Source organism: Notolabrus celidotus, chromosome 14 (assembly GCF_009762535.1).
Source record: "Notolabrus celidotus isolate fNotCel1 chromosome 14, fNotCel1.pri, whole genome shotgun sequence".
Taxonomy (NCBI): Eukaryota; Metazoa; Chordata; class Actinopteri; order Labriformes; family Labridae; genus Notolabrus; species Notolabrus celidotus.
Genome location: NC_048285.1, coordinates 12551608 through 12571736, shown reverse-complemented (window position 1 = coordinate 12571736; position 20129 = coordinate 12551608). Strand labels below are relative to the sequence as shown.

The window sequence follows — 20129 nt, the reverse complement described above, 5'->3', positions numbered from 1 at the left end:
AAGTTGTTATATCATCTCGAATAAGCATTACAGCTGATAAAGCTCATGTATAAGAAACACTTTATAACCTACAATATTATAGCTTCAATTCACACAAAAAAAAACACAAATATAACAAAAATGAAAGGGATTTTTGTTCAAGTGGACATCCTTTCAAGCTTTTCACACACTCCAACAGAGTCTCAGCAGTACATCACACAAGCAATACAGCGCAACAACAAACAAGTGGAATCACAAAGCCACAGTCTCACCGTCTCGCCTGATGTTGCCCCTCATCACTTTGGCCGTAGAGACCTGAGCCCTTCCGAGTCTGGTAACAATCCCCAACGATAAAACCATCCACATCTGGAAAACCAACGGTCCACTCATGGTGATGACTAAACTCGTTGAAGTTTTAAACACTTACGAGGAGTTCTCCACGTCTTGCGTAAAAGTCTAAGATTCGATGAAAAGCCTCGCGACCGGGGAAGTTTAACTCAGATGTAACTTTCCATTCAGCAACTTTCAGCTGTCGTAACCTCCCTCCTCCTTTGCCCGTAAATGAGAGCCACTTGTTGCACCCTTTGCCCTTACGCCTCTCGCACACGGTGTCCCGTCCTGTGCCAAAATGCCTCAGAATGCAAGTTTCCTCCTGAAAGTTACGCACACGCAGACACAAGAGAGTGAAACTGCGAAACAGTGATGTGCACGTGGAGGGTAATATAGCTCCGTTCACGGTCAGGCAAGGGTTTAGAGGCGCCGTACTTCTTATCGTGGTGCTGCAAATGAATTCTATTATGTCACTCTGAAATATCCCGCATAGATTTGTTGTTTCTAAATGGCGCGTGTGAGCAGTGAAAGTCAGCGCGTCTAAGTTTGCAGACTGAGTGGTGCGCGCTTGCGATGTGTGTGTATGCGTCTGTGTATGTGTGTGTGTATGTGTGTGTGTATGTGTATGTGTGTTTGTGTGCGTATGTGTATGTGTGTTTGTGTGCTGGGGTGGGAGGTAAGGAAGAGAGGAGAGAAACCCCTTAAAACTCAAGTTAGAGGGTGAACTTTAAAATCATCACTTTAACCACCACTTCTTTCTATCTAGCTTGCAATATTTTATTTTGTCAATATTTTATGTTAGGGTTGGCACACTTTCTCCTCAAAGTGAACCAAAGAGGGAGATTTTTTGGTAGGAAACCCTTTGAGGAGAACACAGGGAAGATCACCACTTCCAGGTGCAAGAGAGGAAACAGCAGGAAACTCGAGAGTGGAAGTATCTTTAGTTAAGCCCTTGAGTGATTGGCATCACACTCAGCAGAGTTAGGAAAATAGCTGACATGAGTTCAAATGGGTTCTGCAGACAGGGCTGTACCTTTAGTAACACACTCGGTTTGTAGGAGGCCACACTGTTTTGTGTCTTATACCAAAAAAGTGACCCTGATTGACAGTGTCCCCCTGTTTCTCCTCTCTTTCTGTGATGGAATCTTCACATCACTCACTGGTTAAAACAAGCTGTCAAAACTCGTCTAACACAACACAGGCGACATGAATGCACTTGTTCAGAAATTCTAATAAGAAAATCCTGGAATCACTCAATAGGCAGCTTTGTGCACACCAAAGGCTGCCAGTTTATTTCACATAGACATTGCATTTGAAGTAATTTCAGTGAGCACATTTCAAAGTGATTTATCCAGCATTGTAAAATGTCAAGGTGTTACATGCTTTATTTTTCAGCAGTGGCTCCAGCATTTGCACTGGGTTTATTAATGTGCTTATGATCAGATGTACTCCCCTCCAGGCACTGTCATATGTTTGATTTATTCAACGCCACTGTCACTTTCTGGATTTGTAACGTCATAACTCACTGGTCATATTTACTGTCAGCATCTCCCCTTTCCCTCTCCTTTTTTGTCACCCCTATGGACACCAAACACACCAGCAGATCTTAAGAGTAATTTAAGGTTTATGGGATGAACTTGCCAACTCGATGTTCCCACTGACTCAGCACAAAGCTTTCCCATTTACCCCTGCAATTGGCTAATGAGTAATGCAGCACCTTTTAAAACTCAGAACCACTTAGGGGATGATATAGGTTATTAATAGAGAGGGGAAATTAATTAAAATTAAAAGCTATTAGACTTCCCTGCTGAGCTTCAAAGGCATTCTGCACCCGGGGAATGAATTTGAAAGCACATATAAAGATGGCTGGCAGGCTTAAATGTATCATATGGTGTGCCATGTATGTTCATGATGCACACATGAGCATTAACACCCTGGGGAGGTTATTATATTTATAATAACTATAGGGAAACTTTGAAATATCTGGACATCAACATGGACGGTGATTTCACATGAGAAGAAATAGACCACATCATTGAGAAATAACCGAAGGGTGTTCATTTATTCAGCTTGATTTAACATTCAGAGCATTGCTATTATTCACTGCAAAGTCAGGAGTAAATATATTTTTCTTTCTCTGTATTTCATCAACTCGCTTTCAATGTGTGTGTTTGTGAGTCCAGAGCATGCGTCTGCCTGAATGATCCAGCATTATTAGTCTTGTCTCCCCTGAAGCGACCTCACAGTGCACAGATGTACTGTAAAGTAGCCGTACTGTCTAATGTGCATCTGTGTATGTGTGGGTGACAGGCTTGCTTGCAGGCAGGTACGTAAACCACTAAATTAAAAGGTGCTGGTTTAATCTTCAGAACTAATAGAGCTGTTGTAACTGCTTGAAGTGGCCTTGAGCAAATCGCTGCCCAGTGATGTGTCTGGTGCGAGGACACGTCAGCATTTGAATAAATACTGTGTTTACCAGGCTGACAGAAGAGACTCAAACCTAGTGGGGACCCAAATGTTCTGTGTCTACCAGACATTTGTTCACTTTCATGATTTTTGGTTTGCATTACGGTAGATCACAGGTGGGTGGGGATATGCTGGATTGAGCTTGGCTGACTTTGAAGTTTTACATTTAAATGTACACTCATTAATTTTGACCTATGACCCTTTTCTAGTGTTTCAATTTTTTTGAATGACAGCGCATTCATAAAATAAAATTTGGCTGATAACTGCCTCTGATTTTTAGATATCTTATGTATCATAAAAAATGAATTGGGGACTAAACTTGCTAGGAAAAACTTTGACCAGGAAAATTTGATTTTAAAACCAAAGAAAGTATAAAAAATAGTGCAAATGGTTAACAGGTGCATAGCCAGTGGATAGCCAGTGAAGCTAATGATCAGTTTAGCTCAAATATTCTATCTTACTAACTTTGTCCCATCTTTCTAATGTTACCTTTGCTTGTGCGATAACTGTCCAGTTTTAAATCTTCCATGTTCGCAATACCTAAACAATTACTTATCTATAACTATCCTGGTAGTTTGTGGTAGGTAGCTTTCATATACAGTGGAAGTAGAATTACTTCTATGTGTTGTGCTGATCCCCTAAAAGAGATATCAGACTCTAAAGTAACCTGTGTTATGCATCTATTACCTGAATATCCAAAATTGCAAAATCCACTTTTGCAAGCTTCATAAAAATCTCTTCAGTAAAAAATCAGTCCAATGAAAAATCACTGCATTTGGAACATCATTTCTGAGTAAACTGTTTATTTTTTAATTGTTTTTTCCATTTAAATTTTAGAATGCCAGAAATGAATGTGTCAGAGTTTAGAAAAACAGATTTTTCATTACCTAACAAATAATGAAAAAGCAGAGCTCATCATAACCTGAAGAAGTAACTGATGTTTAAGTGGATTTTGTGCACAAAAGACGTGCCAACTTTGTAATGATAAATATCAAACACTCAAGAGAAACAAGGCTGAAAGACATACAGTAGGTGCTATTCACTCTCTCTCTTTTTCATACACACACACACACTCTTTCTCGAACACACAGTCATACACACTCTGCTACAATAGAGTTTCTGGTTTTGGTCCAACTGGGCTGGTTTCCTAGAACTGGTGTGGTCCTGATAATATATCCACGACTGTGCGAGTGTGTATTGGAGTGGTCTGAAAGCCATATTTATAGTGGGAATAACAGATCTCCTCAGGTTATGTTTTTGGGGCCTATGACTGATCCATCATGATATGCGGGTTTTGACCAGAAAGAGGAGAAAAGGTGGAAAAGAAGGTAGATAGGAGGAGGATAGGATGGATAATGATGACGAACTATTGTTACATCTGAGAGCACACATACATCAAAATTAGGGCAAAATGTTCTCGTTGCATGAAGTGATTACAGAGAGTACACTGAAGGGATAAACTAAAATGAAAAGGAAAAATCAAAATGAAAGGTTTGTTGAAGAGAGGAAAGGATTATAGGTCAGTCACTGTTGAATAACATCTCTTTATGCCACGTAAGTGTAAATTTGTGTCCTTGAAATGTCATAATGGCAAAAAGAAAAAGTGTGTTTTCTTCTATTATTTCTGACCCATATATGCACAATGCAACCTGTATGTGCAACCCAGGTTTCATCAGGTGATACATTTTTTGCCTTTAATTTCTAATAAAAACTGGTGATTGAAAATATTTTAGAATTATCTGTCAGTAAAAATGTCCCTCTTTAAATTCTTATCTCGCTTTCAAATTGTAGGAACATCTTGGCTCCAAATGCCAACATCTGTGCAGACGCTCAGCATCAGATGTGCCCTAATAGTGCCGACATCACAAGTCAGAGGTGAGGAGAGCAAAGAGCATTGTTCTCTTCTCCTTTTGTCTGCCTGCCTTTTCTTTTGTCCTCTCTACCTCATCCCCTTGCTTACCTTTCCATCCTCTCATCCTTCGGCTTAATGTCAGATGAAGGCGGATTAGCTCTGGCAGGAGGCGACGTGACCAGTGTTTTAGTGTGTGTGTGTGTGTGTGTGTGTGTGTGTGTGTGTGTGTGTGTGTGTGTGTGTGTCTGTGTGTGTCTGTGTGTGTGTGTCTGTGTGTGTGTGTGTGTGTGTGTGTGTGTGTGTGTTGGTATACATGCGTGTTTTGACAAAACACCATGGATCCATGATGTGAAAATCGCAGTAACCTTTCCTCTTTCACCTTCACATGTCAAAAAAAGCTATTAATAAGATGGTAAATTGCATTCTGCAATGAACAGGTATTAAAGGAGGTGTGGCGTTTTGAGGAGAGTTCAGCAGCTGCATGCAGAGTCAGACTGACCCACTGTATGGATGTGTCCATAAGTTGAAAGTGAGCCTGTGGGTCATACTGAGCATACAGATGTGAAGAAGAAGAGTTCTGAGCATAGTATCTGTGGTTGTGTCTGGTTGCTGTGAGTATTTGTTATTGCAGAACTTTGTAAGTAGCTATTCCCTTTGAAGGGAAAACTTACCCTGTAACAGCCACTTTAAAGCCTGCAGGAGTTTACTCTGTGATACTAAAATTATACTTTTTGGGGCAAGCACCACCTTAAGATTCCATGATTGAACTCCCATTTCAGATGTAAGCTAACCTCTCTGAAATTGTTCAGTTTTTTGTGCATTTTTCAAAATATCTTTTTGATTTCGTATCTGTGTTATTGCTTCTTTAGACACCTTAACCTATGCATAATGAAGATACCCAGCAGCACCAAAAGTTAAAATTGTATATCATTAAAATGTTTTAAAAAACCTGCTATAAATAGAATAGGGGAGTCTTAATATCTTGTTAATCTACTGTATCAGATCACTCAATTTAATTCTACATAGATCTGAATAATCAAAATAAAGAAATCATCCTTTTTGTTAATTACATGAACATATTCAGTGTGTCTGCTCACGATGGCAGATTCCTCGTGGTTCCCACAGTAGCCTGCCTTTCTTGGCTACCCTCTGGGAATCTTTTAATGAGCTCTACATCTGTGTGTGTGAACACGTAAGTACCTGCGCACGTACGTTTGTGTCTCACAATATGAGCAACGGGGCATGCAGGTCTTGTATGGCTGGTTTCATGTGCTGTCCTAGTATTGTGTAAGTGTGTAGCAGGGGAGGAGAGGTGAGTGCCATGTGTGTTCTGACACGCTCCACTCCACTGTGCTCCACTCCCAGATCTCAGTAATTAGAGATTTGGTGACTCTGGGCTGAGCTATGGCATTATGTTGTCAGACGGATGTGACCCTGTGACTATCTGCATAAATCTACCATGGAAATACACACTATTATGCATATTGGTTGAAAATTGTCTTCCACCATGAAGATGAAGCATTTATATTATAATTTCAGGATCAATAAATAAAATATGAATCATAACATTTTGGGTTAAAGTGAAAAGAGTAAATGAAATAATCCACCCAAGATGATTAATATTGATTTTTCCATTTTGCTTTTAGTGTGCTGTGCTTAAAAGAGCGAGTAATTCCACACAGGCAGGAGTTTAAGGTGGATGGACTGGTGAAGCAAGGTGAATCAAGGTGACCTATTGCATCTGAACAGATATGGTAGCATTTATTCACCTACTCTTTAACACATGATACATGTGAAACCGTTTATTTGGTTAGGATTAGGCCAAAAAAGGAATTTAAGCATGGTTGAGGTCAGGTGAAACCCCCATATTGACTGATGGGTCTCACGCTAAAGTCTCCTGGGTTGTGACATGCAGTTTTTGGCTCATCAATCACCCCTGACCACCATGCCAAACAACTGTTGATCTGTCTCCCACGTCAGTATGCAACAGTTACTGTGGACATCTGCATTGCCATGGATGGGTTCACAGTTGTGTTAGTTGAAAGCCTGGTGCATGTGTTGCAGACTCTGAATGTATGAGAGGAGAGTTATACGAGAGGCCAAGAACTCTGACAAAACAATGGTATTTACCAACTGTGGGATGGGAGCAGGCCCAGGAAACAGGGTTTTATTTTATTAGAGACTTGTGTTTGTGTATGACGTAAAACTACAAAAACTGTGTGGACTTACCAAACATTTTATTGAAGAAATGTCATAGCAGAAAATCACAACTCTATACTTCTGTGTTCCTCTGCCTTTATTCATAGTGTTTGCAGTTTTCCTATTGAATCTACCACAGTGAATCTTAGAAACGCCTCTTATAGATAGTATATATGACAGCGATTCAGCTTGAATCATGTGAAGTAATAACTTTTGTGAGATGTTTTTTTTTTTTCTGTAAGTACACATGACACACACACGTTTTCTGGGTGTTAGCAATATATGTACAGACACAGAACTACAATTAGGTCAGTTTAGGTATGTTTTTGTCATTGCACGTTATCTGTTTGTTTTATCAGAGAATATTTTTGTGCCATTATATTTGCATGATTTTTAAATGTAGTATATCTCTTTTGTTGATGTCTAATTAGTCACTCATTGGTTTCAGATATGTTTGGTCTCATGGATGTCTGTATGTATTTCAGAAGGCGCATCACAAATGTTTTTGCAAGTCTGAAGGGGAGCATGTTTGCTGGAAATGTTGCTGCGTTTAACAAACCCTTCAACTAGAGCTTTCTGGTGTGCTGATCCTTTCCTTTTTTCGGTATGCTTGAACAAATGTCATGCCATAAAATTCTCATACATAGCTTACTGACAGACTTACTTACATGACATGACAACTGACATAACTAGAGTTTTTGTTATTATTGGTAGTAAGAGGAGTAGCAGCAGTTGTAGCAATAGAAATACCACTTGAAAATATTACTCCATTGAAAGCTATCTAACTTCCTGCTCTTGAGGCTTAGCTAAAATCGTGAAATGCATTTAAAGTAATGTACAAAACCCTTAGGAGTCATGTGAGGAACTTTCTGTTAGCGTCAACTTTGGCACCCTCTGTGGACAAGGAAATTCCTCCTACATCTTTGCTGTAATCGAGTGAGTCGTGTTTTCTGACGAAATATCATACGGCTTTCTTTTAAATGTCGAATGTCTTACTCACTGTGAGTATTTGCTGTGGTAAAAATTTAAAAAGCCTGTTTCTTCAGAACAACTTTTTGTTTGACACGTACCGTCTTAATGTGGTTGTAGTCATTGAGCCACACTGTGGGTATTGTCAGTCTTGTGGTTGTAGGTCCTAGAAAGGAATCACTGTCAATTTCCCAGAGTGTATTCACAATGTGACTGAATATTTAACAGCTTGTGTCTCAAAAACACTTCCTCCAGCTCATATACATAAAAACAAAGAGACTTTGTAGTTTAAAAAAGTTTTCCATGAGAGTCGGGATTAAAAATGTGTTGGTATGTTTAGCTCATGCAGGGGATTTTGTTTTATTAACAACCATAAAATCAGGGTAAAAATAAAAAGGTTCCTAAATGAAAAAGCACCACTACATGTTACCAATCACAGTAAAAACTTGTTTACTTATTCATTTGTCCCTCTTCATGTTTTTTTTCTAACCAGCTGTGACCATTTATACGGATCATTTCTATTATTTAATTATAGCAGAGCTGACAAACTGTGTGATACTTTGAAAGTATGAATAGTGTTATCTGGATCAGCGCATTGTTTTTGAGCAATTACAGTCCCCCTGTGTGTGAGAGTGTGTCTGTGTGTGTTTCTGCATATGTGTGTCCTGTGTATGCCTGTCTGTTGTCAGGTGTGTTTGTGGCAGATTATCTGAAGGTAGGTGTATTAAGCTGGCTCGATACACAAGGCAGGGGAGGATTATTATGACAGGCTTATCTGTCCTATGATTCTCTCTGCTCCACTGACACAGTTCTCTTTTCTACAACTCCAAAACACACTACATACACACTGTGCTTAAAGTCAACCAGCGGGCATTAAATAGACATCATCACATGGACATGTGAGCTCATGAAAGTAGATTCTTATAGATGCAGAAGTAGATACTGCTGAGAAAAACAAGTACCCATAAGTACATCCCCCCCTCACACACATACACACACAGATGTAACACATACATTAAATAGAAGCTTATTCCACTTTTAACATAGCCAAGCATGCAGATGTGTTTACACTCTATTGCAAACATACACTGGCATTGAGACAAAACATGCTTTAGGAAAACACTTCCATCAACAATCAAGCTATGCACATACACCAGGCTCTGAGATAGAGCTGATAAGACTCAATTGCCCCAGCTCCTTATTATCAGGCACACTGTAGAGTCATAAAAAGTGAAATTAAACCCTTTATGGTCATTACAAGAATGTAAAGCACTTTATTTAGTGCCTAAGCATTAAATACCAGAATAAAACACACACATGCACACACACACACTTTGCCCACCAGGATGTGGATACAATTAAGGTTTCATTAAAAAGTAATCCTGACAATTATTTACTTCAACTGAAATGTTGTCTTGGGTTTCAGATGTTTTATAACTCTAAATATATTATGCCTACATAAAACATTTTGTCTTTGTTCTGTATCACTTTTAGCTGGTTCTCTGACAGCTAACTAGACAGGATTTTATCATATCAGTGATTTTGTGGCTTTTTTATAGAGCGTTTACAATTCAAAGCAATGAAGAACATGAAAAAATAAAATTAAATGTGTTTGATTTTTAGCAAAGAGCATTATGATTGAATTAAATATTCAAAGACAAAGCCTTGCATCAAATGAACAAATGTTAATCATAACAAGTAAGCAAATTTGTTTGACTTTTTACCTTACAAACAGGCCTTTAAAAGCAGCCAGCGTATAATTCTCATAAATGTCCACCAATGCACAGCCTATACTACCGATGTATTGAGATGGACCCCTGTATTACTTTGCTGGATACTTATTCAGCATGACTCCAAATCTGTAAGGATGAATTAGGGTTTGAATGTTTGAAAGAGTAACTTAGCCCTCACAATACTATTTTTTGGTGCTGAAAATGTATTTATATGGATATCCAGTAGTACTTTGAGATTTCCTGAAATGAAAAGTGCGTTATAAAAAAAAAAGTATTATTATTATTAGTATCAGTGTTGATCAATATTTGTGTTGATCCCGACAGTTGAGAATAAAATATTACAATTCTCAAATTGTGTTAAAAATGTGCATAGCGACTGCCCTCTATGGGTTGACACCAAACTACTGCAATTCAATTTTTGTATTATTTAGTACACACTTGTCACCAAAATGTATAAAACACACTGCACCTTGCTCAGTAAACTGTGGGGATTGATGTTCAATTTGAAGAATTACACGGACTGATTTTAACTGTGACTTTGGTGATTAAGTAGTTGAATTATTCTCTTAGCATAGATTGTTTTAATGTACATTTTAGAGCTGCACATTTCTGGACTTTAGGAAGACAGCAGTTGTTTGGTTATTTTTGGTAGATTTCTCAAATTTGAGCTGGTAACTCTAGTTTTAGGTTAGCTTTTACTTTCATCCAGTAGGGGTTGGCACTGCTACTTATCCGGCTGCAATAGCATTTCCTCTCTGAGAAAGACACTGTCTGCAGCTCTTTCTCCCTTGGGACCATTGAAAAATATTCTGTGTTGCTCTGAAAAAAGCTGAAAATGGACACAGTAGTGGGCAAGCTAATTAGCGAGCCAATAAACAATCACTTCACTCACTTTTTGCCTCAAGCACATTCTCTAACCTGAAATTATTACCCCCCGGTTCACTGGATGCTGACGCTGCTGATCCACTTTCTATGGATGCCAACTGATGAGGTTTTGCGGCTAGAATCCCAATGTTATTTCATTAAGTCTACAAGCTAATTAGCTTCCTATCTGACATGCATGCTGTGGTAATACAATGATATGAACATCATCTCACATAACACCAACTGCTCAACACAAATTATCCTTCGGCAGTTCAGACAGAACAACAGATGGCGATATTTCCTTATTACATAACATTCTCCATTGATTTGTATTTCAAGTCAGAGTCTGAGGAGATTTACACTTCAAGTTATTTTAATAATCTAAAAGATTACGAGTTTTGGGCAACATTCTTGGCTTGAGTGGGTGTGTCTCAACCCCATCCCTCCCGCCTCCCTGTTTGCGTTGATGAACTGCAGATACTCTGGTTCAGTTACCCTTTATCCAGGCAGAACTCACATGTTCTGGTAATTTGCTTCATTAAAAGCATGCTGATCTGTGAATGGTTTAAGTACAGGTAGAACACGGGAATGATAGAACTTTGTCAGCAGAATCTATTCTGGCTGATGAAAGACTTTCTTGAAGAACCAAGGTTAGCAGTTTGTAATTTGCAAACTACTTACAATATCGGTCAAAACTGTGGATACACTTTTTCTTGATGTAATACGTATATAAAAAAAATTGTTAATTAACATGTGGGATTATATGACGTACTATTTTGTTTTTATTTAAATATAACATTGGTACATCTGGCAAAAGTAAATCCAGAGTTTTGTCAGTTTAGGCCAAAAACACCTTGGGAGGGGTCTTAGAAAGAGAACAAGGAAGGCAGGAAGGCAGGGCTATAGGGTAAGAAGCCTGTTTGGCCTCGAGCTAATTCCTGCCAGCTTGGATTGTATATTCTACCTTCCTACTTCTCAATAGTTCTCCATTTTCATGAGGAAGAGAGAAGGGGGAGAGAGAGAAAAACAAAGCAAGTCTGTACAGATGTGATAGAAAGAGGACAGGGAAGGCAGAGCCAGGCTAAGCAGATTGTTAGGGCTGGAGCTCTCCTCTACCAGGTTAAGCTGTACGCTCTACCTCCATAAGACAGAGATCCCAAACAAGGGCTCAGTTTGAATGGTGCTGATATAATTTCTAATCGATTGCATTAGCCAAAAGTCATTTCTAGTTTGTGTTAACAGCTATACAACAGTGGTGGACTTCCATTCTCTGCCATGTGAAGTTTTCCCAAATCGACAGAAAACAAACAACTGCATTGGTATCTTCTCACTGCAGGAACTCGAGACAAAGCTGGCTATGAGGAGAGATACCATCGTTTTCACTGCTGGGGCCAACACAGGAGACTGTTGAGGGACCTCAAAGATGTGTTTATTCAAACATACTGGTGAGAATATTTCTCACCGCAGATTTTTCACTTTCAAAATATATCCCCTGCTGCACATAGTCTGATATTTTTTCTTTCCTTTCTTTTTATTTTACTACCAACAGGTGCGCTGGAAGTATTTCACAGTGCTTCAATCAAATGCCTCCCCAAACGGGGAGGTATTTCCCTATACAGAAATGCAGGAATTGGCTCATCCTGCCATTCTTGGGCACAATGCAAGTAATAAAAACAGGAAGCTGGCCGCAACCTTGACAGGTGAGTTTTGATCTGTTAATCAGTATTCTCTTAGCTGTTTCAAATGGCAGCTTTAACTGAATGTTACACCATCAGAAAACTGGCAAAACAAAGTTGGAATTGATTTTTTCAAGAGCTCTGGGGTCCTGCTTTTTATTTTTATCATCTTCAGATGTTCTTCCTTTTTATGTACCATTTTTATTGTTTTACTGCAAATTCTTTGTGGTTTCAGCCACATCATCACTTGCCCTGACTCAACCTGCACTCACAGCCAACATTGCACCATTCCCCAGCATTCAAAGGAACCTACATTCAGACACCACTTCTAGTGTTTCTATAGCTTCTAGAGCTATATAGTTAACTCAGTATCTCCAGGATCTGTCACCAGCATTTCACCAAAGTTTACACGCATTTACAGTGCAAAGTGTCTAACAAACTGAGTTAAAGTTATGATGCAGTTGTTGAATGAATATATGCCAACATTAGCTGTGTGGAAAGACACTCTATTGCTAAAAGCAAAGACACAACATAGTTTTTCTGATCCTTTGATAACTCAATCACATGCTCTCACTTGTTACTATCACAAAGCACAGCATTCACAGTAAACAAGGAAACGTCTAAACCATGTTTTTCTCGCACACAAGTCTTTGGCAAACTAAATTAGTCTAAATCACTCAATGAAACTTCTTTAACTTCCATAAAAGCACTAGCAGAGTTAATGTTATATTTAGGCTATTATTTCATCACACCTACAGGTAACACATTGGTAGTTTAGTTGTTCACCCTGCACTACCACTACCCCCTACAGTACAAAATACAGTTTTTCTATTGGAGCAAGAAGAAAAACTAATTCAAACAGCATTAAGTGACTATAGTGATATTCCTCTTATGCATGCTACCTCAACTTTGCATAATTGTTACCTAGTCAGTACCAGTTGTTTTGCCTCTTGTTCGAATTCCTGCACGCATCATTGATCCTTTTATGAGAGGGCATGTTTTTCTCCTTTATACAATCATAAGATGAAAAACTACTACATCTTTCCGTCATTTATGGGGCTATACTCTGTGAACTGCCTTCTTGTTTATGTTCTGAACTGTCTCCTAAAACTTTCAGTAGCTGCATCCTACAATTGCATAGACATATTATGTTTGTCATTCCTTGAATTCACTCCATCTGTAGTGAGAGTGCTGTTAATGTTTTTGCTCTCTCACTCTCATCTGTGCTACAGGAGCACTTTAAAATAGATTATTTGATTAGAATGCAATAAAAAAACAGAATTATGTGTTATACAACTAATGAATGGACATGTCTTATTGCTTAATTCTGCCAAAATCATTGGTTTGATGTTACTTCTGCGTGTTAAAGTCCATTGTTAGTAACTCATGTGAATCTTTCTTATGCTGCTGTCTGGCCAGTACTATTTTCCAAAAGATATTTTGTACCTCAGTGAGAATTTTCTTGATAACATGAAGGTATAAAGGTATGAAAGAAATTGAATTAAGATGAAAATTTCCTAAACCAAGCACGTTAAAAGCTTGTTCTTTGAGTGCAGGCGACTTGGAGAAAGGTATACCAATGATTTTGTATTTCAATAGAAATTCCCCTGTCATTTTTAAATAAATAGAAGCAGGGATTTATGAAAGGGAGGCAATGCTTTTAAGATGTATTTCATATAGCAAGAGAAAGGCATTGAATTTAATTTTGTTGGTAAGGTCATCCAATGTGGAGGAGATGTGATGACTTTTCATTTTTGTTATGAATACCTGTAATCTGTTGCAGCATGAGAGGTTGAATATAGTCAAAAGATGTTATAACAAAGAAGTATGGTGACAGATTTTGACATTGAGCTCGGCCTTTTCTCTTCATTTTGAGTTGTATTGCATATTTCCTGGTAATTGGATTGTCCAGTATGTAGTTCTTCAGTTAAACCTTTGCTTTACTTGTTCAGGATTTGCTGTTGATGATGAGCCTCAGCTTCCTCATTGTGATGGATGCTTTAATGTCCAAACTACCAGAATATCATGCACATTACTCAAAGACGTTAGGGGAGCTGCAGTTGTATTAAACTTGAATGCCAGGCAGAGGGAAGCTGAAGGAAGCTTGTGTGTATGACCTTTTGGGGTTTTTGTTCCATTACAAGTTAAAGTTGTGACTCAGTCAATGTATCACCATGATTTATAAAGTGCACACACTGTACATAATTTATCAGAATAAAGAGTGTCTAAGTGATATTGACATTAGAACTAATAGTCTTGCCTTCTTCTACAGTATCCTGATAAATGGGTCTGTATGTGTGTCTAACAAACTGTTCAGTTAGCGGCTGCTAGGTTTGAATAATTGATTCACTTAAATTCTTTATTTTTGCTTTACTTGCACATGTCCTGTCTCTTTATATTTCTGTGTGTAAGAGAGAGACTTTGGAATACTTGTCCTTGCCTGAGCTGCCTTAGATATAGTGTGTGTGTGTGTGTGTGTGTGTGTGTGTGTGTGTGTGTGTGTGTGTGTGTGTGTGTGTGTGTGTGTGTGTGTGTGTGTGTGTGTGTGTGTGTGTGTGTGTGTGTGTGTGTGTGTGTGTGTGTGTGCATTCAGGGTGGTATTTCTCATTCCCTGCAGAAGAAACAGGCATCAGAAATGTCAAGTAGCCTCTGATGGCCCATTAATCCCTGTGCCTCACTGGTGGTGGTCTGCAGAGATATTTAGCATGTTACGTGACATGATAACCCAATGCTTGCTCTCTCTCTCTCTCTCTCTCTCTCTCTCTCTCTCTCTCTCTCTCTCTCTCTCTCTCACACACGCACACACACACACACACACACACACACACACACACACACACTCTCACACACACACACACACACACACACACACTCACACACACACACACACACACACACACACACAGACACACACACACACACACACACACACACACACACACACACACACACACTATATCTAAGGCAGCTCAGGCAAGGACAAGCATTCCAAAGTCTCTCTCTTTTATATCTATTCACATTAAGCTGTGTACAGGGTTGTTAACCGTAAGAGCATCTGAAGAGCAGGGTTGGAATAAGTGTAGGATTCCCTGATGTATAAAATTCCAGCATCCAGCCAAGCCTAAAGGGCATCCACTGATTTAGTGTTAACATACAGCTTTTGAGGGTTACGCGCCAACAGCTGTCAAAACTTTAGTTTCTTTATTTCATTATAGGCAATCTGGAATATTTTCAAGAAGTGAAAATTGCACAGTCATCGTCTGCTTTGAGAAGGAGATTCGGTAGTAATCCAAGAAAGGAGAGGGGCATACCATATATGATTTCATACCCTTAAATTGGAGGGATAAATAGAAAAGGAAAATAGGGAATAGAAGAAGGGATATCGTGAAAGAGCTACCACTTTTCAGCTACTTTTTATTTATTTACAACTATTACCAAAAAAGCCCTGTCCTCCTACTGAACATGTGGATTATTTCATATTTACAGAAAAGACAGAAAGAAAACTGATGGAGATTAAGAGTAACTTAAAAAAAAAGAGTAATTCCACAATAAAATGATCATTGGGTCTTATACTGAAGAACAATGTAAGGAAAATCTCGGATCCTGTAAAAAAAAATACTGATCAAAGATCTTTATAATTTGGAGAGCTGAATGCATGACTTTATGAATGTGCAATACAAAACACTTGCCACAGACAATAGTTCTGCTGTTTCTACACTTAAAAGTACGGTAATCAGTCTACATTTTGTCATCTGCAATATTTCTGAGACATCTGTTCACTTGGAACGCTGAGCTGTACTGTTTATTTAGAAACTCTTTATTTCCTGCAATGACATGAACCCTTATTGGATTGATTGACAAACCAACCAACTATTGTTAATCCATGCAGACTCCATGCCAATTTATTATTGATATACTTAGAAAATGACTGTGTACGGACGATGCAATGCATGTTACCCTGACATCCTTTTTGTACAAGATGGTGCCCTAACCAGCGTTGACACACTACAAAGTCCTCCCTCAGTGCTAGTAAGTTTAGCTCTGGTGTTTTCACCAGACAATCAGAAGCAGGATTGACCATTTTTATATCATTTCTAGTGTCTGTAAATGTTGTGAGTGAATAGGTATCAGACCAGATGACTAACAGCATACTGAGCAGCAAATGTTCCCAGAGGGTGATACATTTGATTGTCAAATAAGGAAGGCAGGATGAGATATATATATTTTTTTATAAGAAAGAAGCTAATGCATGAAAAGAAGATCAGCAGAGAGATCAAAGGTATTACTTTGTCCACTGGGGGCACCGTAGTTGAAACAGAGAGCTCCTCACAGGAGCTATACTTGATGTATTATAAAAAAAGTTACCGTACGTAAAGTGTGTATGGATAGATTGATAAGTTACATGGGCAACCCTGTTTTTTTTACCCAGGCTCTAAATGTGATTCATTTTGTTGTAATAACTGGCATTCTAACATAGGACCTAATGGCTGTTCCTTAGCTTTTGCAGCCTGTCTCAGGTGGACACTGGGGGAACTGCAGTCTTTTGCACTTCTGCATTGGCTTTACTTTCAACACCTTAGGTCTCTGCTTGCCAACCTCATATGGTGCCCGACATGGAAGTTTCCTCAGTTCTGACACTCGAACACCTCACAATCAAGTGCCGACAATTTTACTCCCTGAGAGAATTCCCCTCCATCCTGCAGCTGTTAACATCCCACCTCAAGGTGGCGGTAGCTCTAGAGGAACTATAAAGTCACAACGATGATCAGCTATTTCACAGCTTCATCAAGGAAAATCTGTATATTCATCTTTGCTCCTACAAAAATGTTTATAAGCAGAACGTTTTTAATGCGAACCCCCCTCTACTGATTTTGTAGGCACTTACAACAACTCTTTTGAAGCATTGAGGAATAATCAAATTAAAAATATAATCTTATTAACAAGTCATACTAAAAGGACACATATGCTGACTAACTCTCTAGGTAAAATACATCTTATCTGGATGAATGTGAAGCAAAACTATGCTCTGCTAGGTTTCTCCACACATCCTAATTATTCTGAAACGATATATATTTTGCTCTTTGGGGCCTCAGTTGAAAGAGGTCAGTGACCTATGATGCATTTCTTTAAACTTTCGTTATCTAGGGGGAGTCTTCCTGACAGTTCCCTACTTTACATTCATAAAATTACATTTGTGTGCTCACAACAGGGAACCACTTTTGACCTCTAGGTTTCTCTTGTGAAGCTTTAGGGCTTTAAGTGACTTGTTTTTTCCCTGCAAGGTTTTTTATTTTAACCTCACACCAAAAGGCCTTTTTTTAATGTGCTTACTTTCATCTGATTTGGTTCACCGCTACACAAATGGTTCTTAACCTCTCCATTGCAGCACTCATTATTTCGATCAGCAAAGGCGAAGGTCTTTCATGTTAAACATCAACAGCCGTGAGGTGAGCTGGCTCAAAATTGCAGGTAAATGCTGACTTGTGAATGAACTTGTCAGCTCAGCATCCTCAGAGACCAGCAGTCAGCTTATTAAAGCTTGGATGACAGAGTAGCTGACAATGAACTTTCTTTGGGAATCAATATTGAACTTTTTGAGTTTACCAAGAAACTGTTTCATACTCCAATCATGCATGTCTTGCTTCTCTCAGAGCGTAAGATTGTCTTATGGCTGTTTCAGCTATTGTACACTGTCCCCATTTCTCAAGGGGGCTTATCACAGACCTTGGAACAGATTACACCAAAGCAGAGATGTGGTGCTCTGTTATTGAAGAATTCTCTATTGTTTACAGTCACATAATTATCAGGTCCTATTTTCCATTCACTGTAAGTGTTTTGAAGCATATCAGGTCTACATTGCACTATAATTGCATGGGATACGTGTGATTATTTAAGCATGTTAGAGGTGAAGAACTGGGTGCTGGACAGAGATAGCAAACATAAAAAGTAGAAAAGCCTGCAGACCAGAAGCCGCTCAAATAAGCATTTAATAAAATATATCCCCACAAGTGACGTTTCAGGCTGTTGCCCTTCATCACATCTTTTGAGTATTTTCAACATTTCTGATGAAGGGCAGCAGCCCAAAACGTCACTTGTGGTGATATATTTCATTAAATGCTCATTGGAGCAGCTTCTGGTGTGCAGATTTTTATACATTTGATTGTTGACAGAGAGGATTTTAACATGATTGGTTGTCCTAATCTTTCAAATTAAAATATATTCATTTGCACATTTTAGAAATTTAGTTCTTAACATTGAGCATTAGATGTTTGGGATTATTCTCTAGAAGTTTAAGGCTGTAAAGGACTGGGGAATAAATTGGACAGATAAGTCAATCCAATAACACATGATAAGTTAGTTCCCCCATTTGAGGAAAGCAATTGCCTTTAACAACCATTATTTATTATTAAAAATCTCAATTGATAAACTCTCACATCTTGTTTTAAGGTAACCTTGTATTAAGTAAACAGTTCCCATGCCCTTCAGTGTCTTCATATTAAAATTATTGAGTAAATGACTTAAACTTGTTACATTTCCTCAATTTTGTTTTGAATATGTTTATATTAACTTAGTTTATTCGATTTGCTCAACTTTAGACTTTCCTGACTCTACTCACTTCATTTCATGAATCTGATTGCCTTAAACTTTAAATTTAATGAACACAAAACAAATACTTCCAACCAGAACTCTTTCAACATGCCCTCAACCACTCTACAATGACAACACAGCAAATGACTCGCTCAATACAATGCCTGATATGCTAGACATGTCTCTCATATATAAGACATGAGGGCTTTGGAAAGAAACTACACAAATATATTGCGATTAAATGTGTTGATCCTTCCAGCAGCTGTGCCAACTCCAGAGCAGCTGTGAAAATATCGTACAGATTAGGGATGTACATTTTAAGTATTTTATAACGATCAATTATCGATTAATTGATAAAAAAAAAACCCATTATTATTCTTACGTCAAAAAAAAAGGCCAAATACGTTGTCTTCCCCCTAAATTATATTTTCTACAGCAACAAAATGCATATCACTGACGGGATTGAATACGGGTACATGTTTGACACGCAGAATATCAACGATCAGGCTCATTAAAATATTCTATGCGGACATAATCTTATAAAGTGAAGGCTGAGACTACTAACAGAAAAGTAATTCAGACTTGCAGTGTCCAGTTTTCTGCCTACTCGTTCTTATTGAGAAAAATAATCATGTGTATTCAGTCAGGTGTCAGCCGGGAGCGCAATCGGGTCACTATCAGTCCAGCTGCAGAAAAGCTCAGACGGATCTGATGTTGCTGGTCTGCAAACATAGCGTACCTGAATTTCCCACCTGTCTGTTGCCTTCGTATCCAAAGGTTAAAATGTCCTGTTTAAAGCCGTCACTCTTCGTGCCCGTGTTTTTGTTGGCAGCAGTTGCGTATTGATCCTCTTTTAAAAAAGCGCACATGCAGACCTTACGCGCAGCCGCAGCCCCCAACTGAGCGTCTGCGCTGTGCGCAACACCTTTAACAGCTGATTCACATCCAAACATGCTTTAAACTTAAAAAACCTCCATGATAGCGGAGTGTAATATGAGACCACATGATGTTTGTTCCACGTGCCGGAAAATTGATAACAAAAATGCGTGTTTCGAGTAATTTCTTAACAATCAATTAATCGATAATCGATTAATTGTGGTCATCCCTAGTACAGATTAAAGATGTCAATTCTATAACAGGAAAAAGATGATCTGACATTGGAACTGATGATTCCAGGATTAATTTGAAACCTGAATCCAGCTTTTAACCTTGTAACAAAGCAGTTTAAATAAAACTAAGCCTATTCAGTGACACTACCAGTGTTACAGTTAAAACCCTTTTCATCAACCAAGAACGTTGATGTCATTTACAGGCTAAAGGTAGTAAAAAGGCACAACAAAAATATTCACAGTTACAATGTTAGAACACAAACTCACAAACATTAATTTATTTATTTTTTAATGCATTATATTTTTGAAAAATAAGCTATAGAAATTTTGAAGAAAAATAAAGACCCAAGAAAGCACTGTGATG

General features: G+C 38.5%; 1 protein-coding gene across 1 annotated transcript in view; it reads right to left on the bottom strand.

The window, feature by feature from the left end:
• The window catches only part of pdgfd (platelet derived growth factor d), a 55449-nt gene extending 54680 nt beyond the window's left edge, over positions 1–769 (bottom strand). The window contains exon 1 of the mRNA XM_034701503.1: positions 252–769. Coding sequence (XP_034557394.1) covers positions 252–369 — 118 coding nt within the window. The 5' untranslated portion in view covers positions 370–769. The remainder of the gene's footprint in view (positions 1–251) is intronic.
• Positions 770–20129: the final 19360 nt, after the last annotated feature.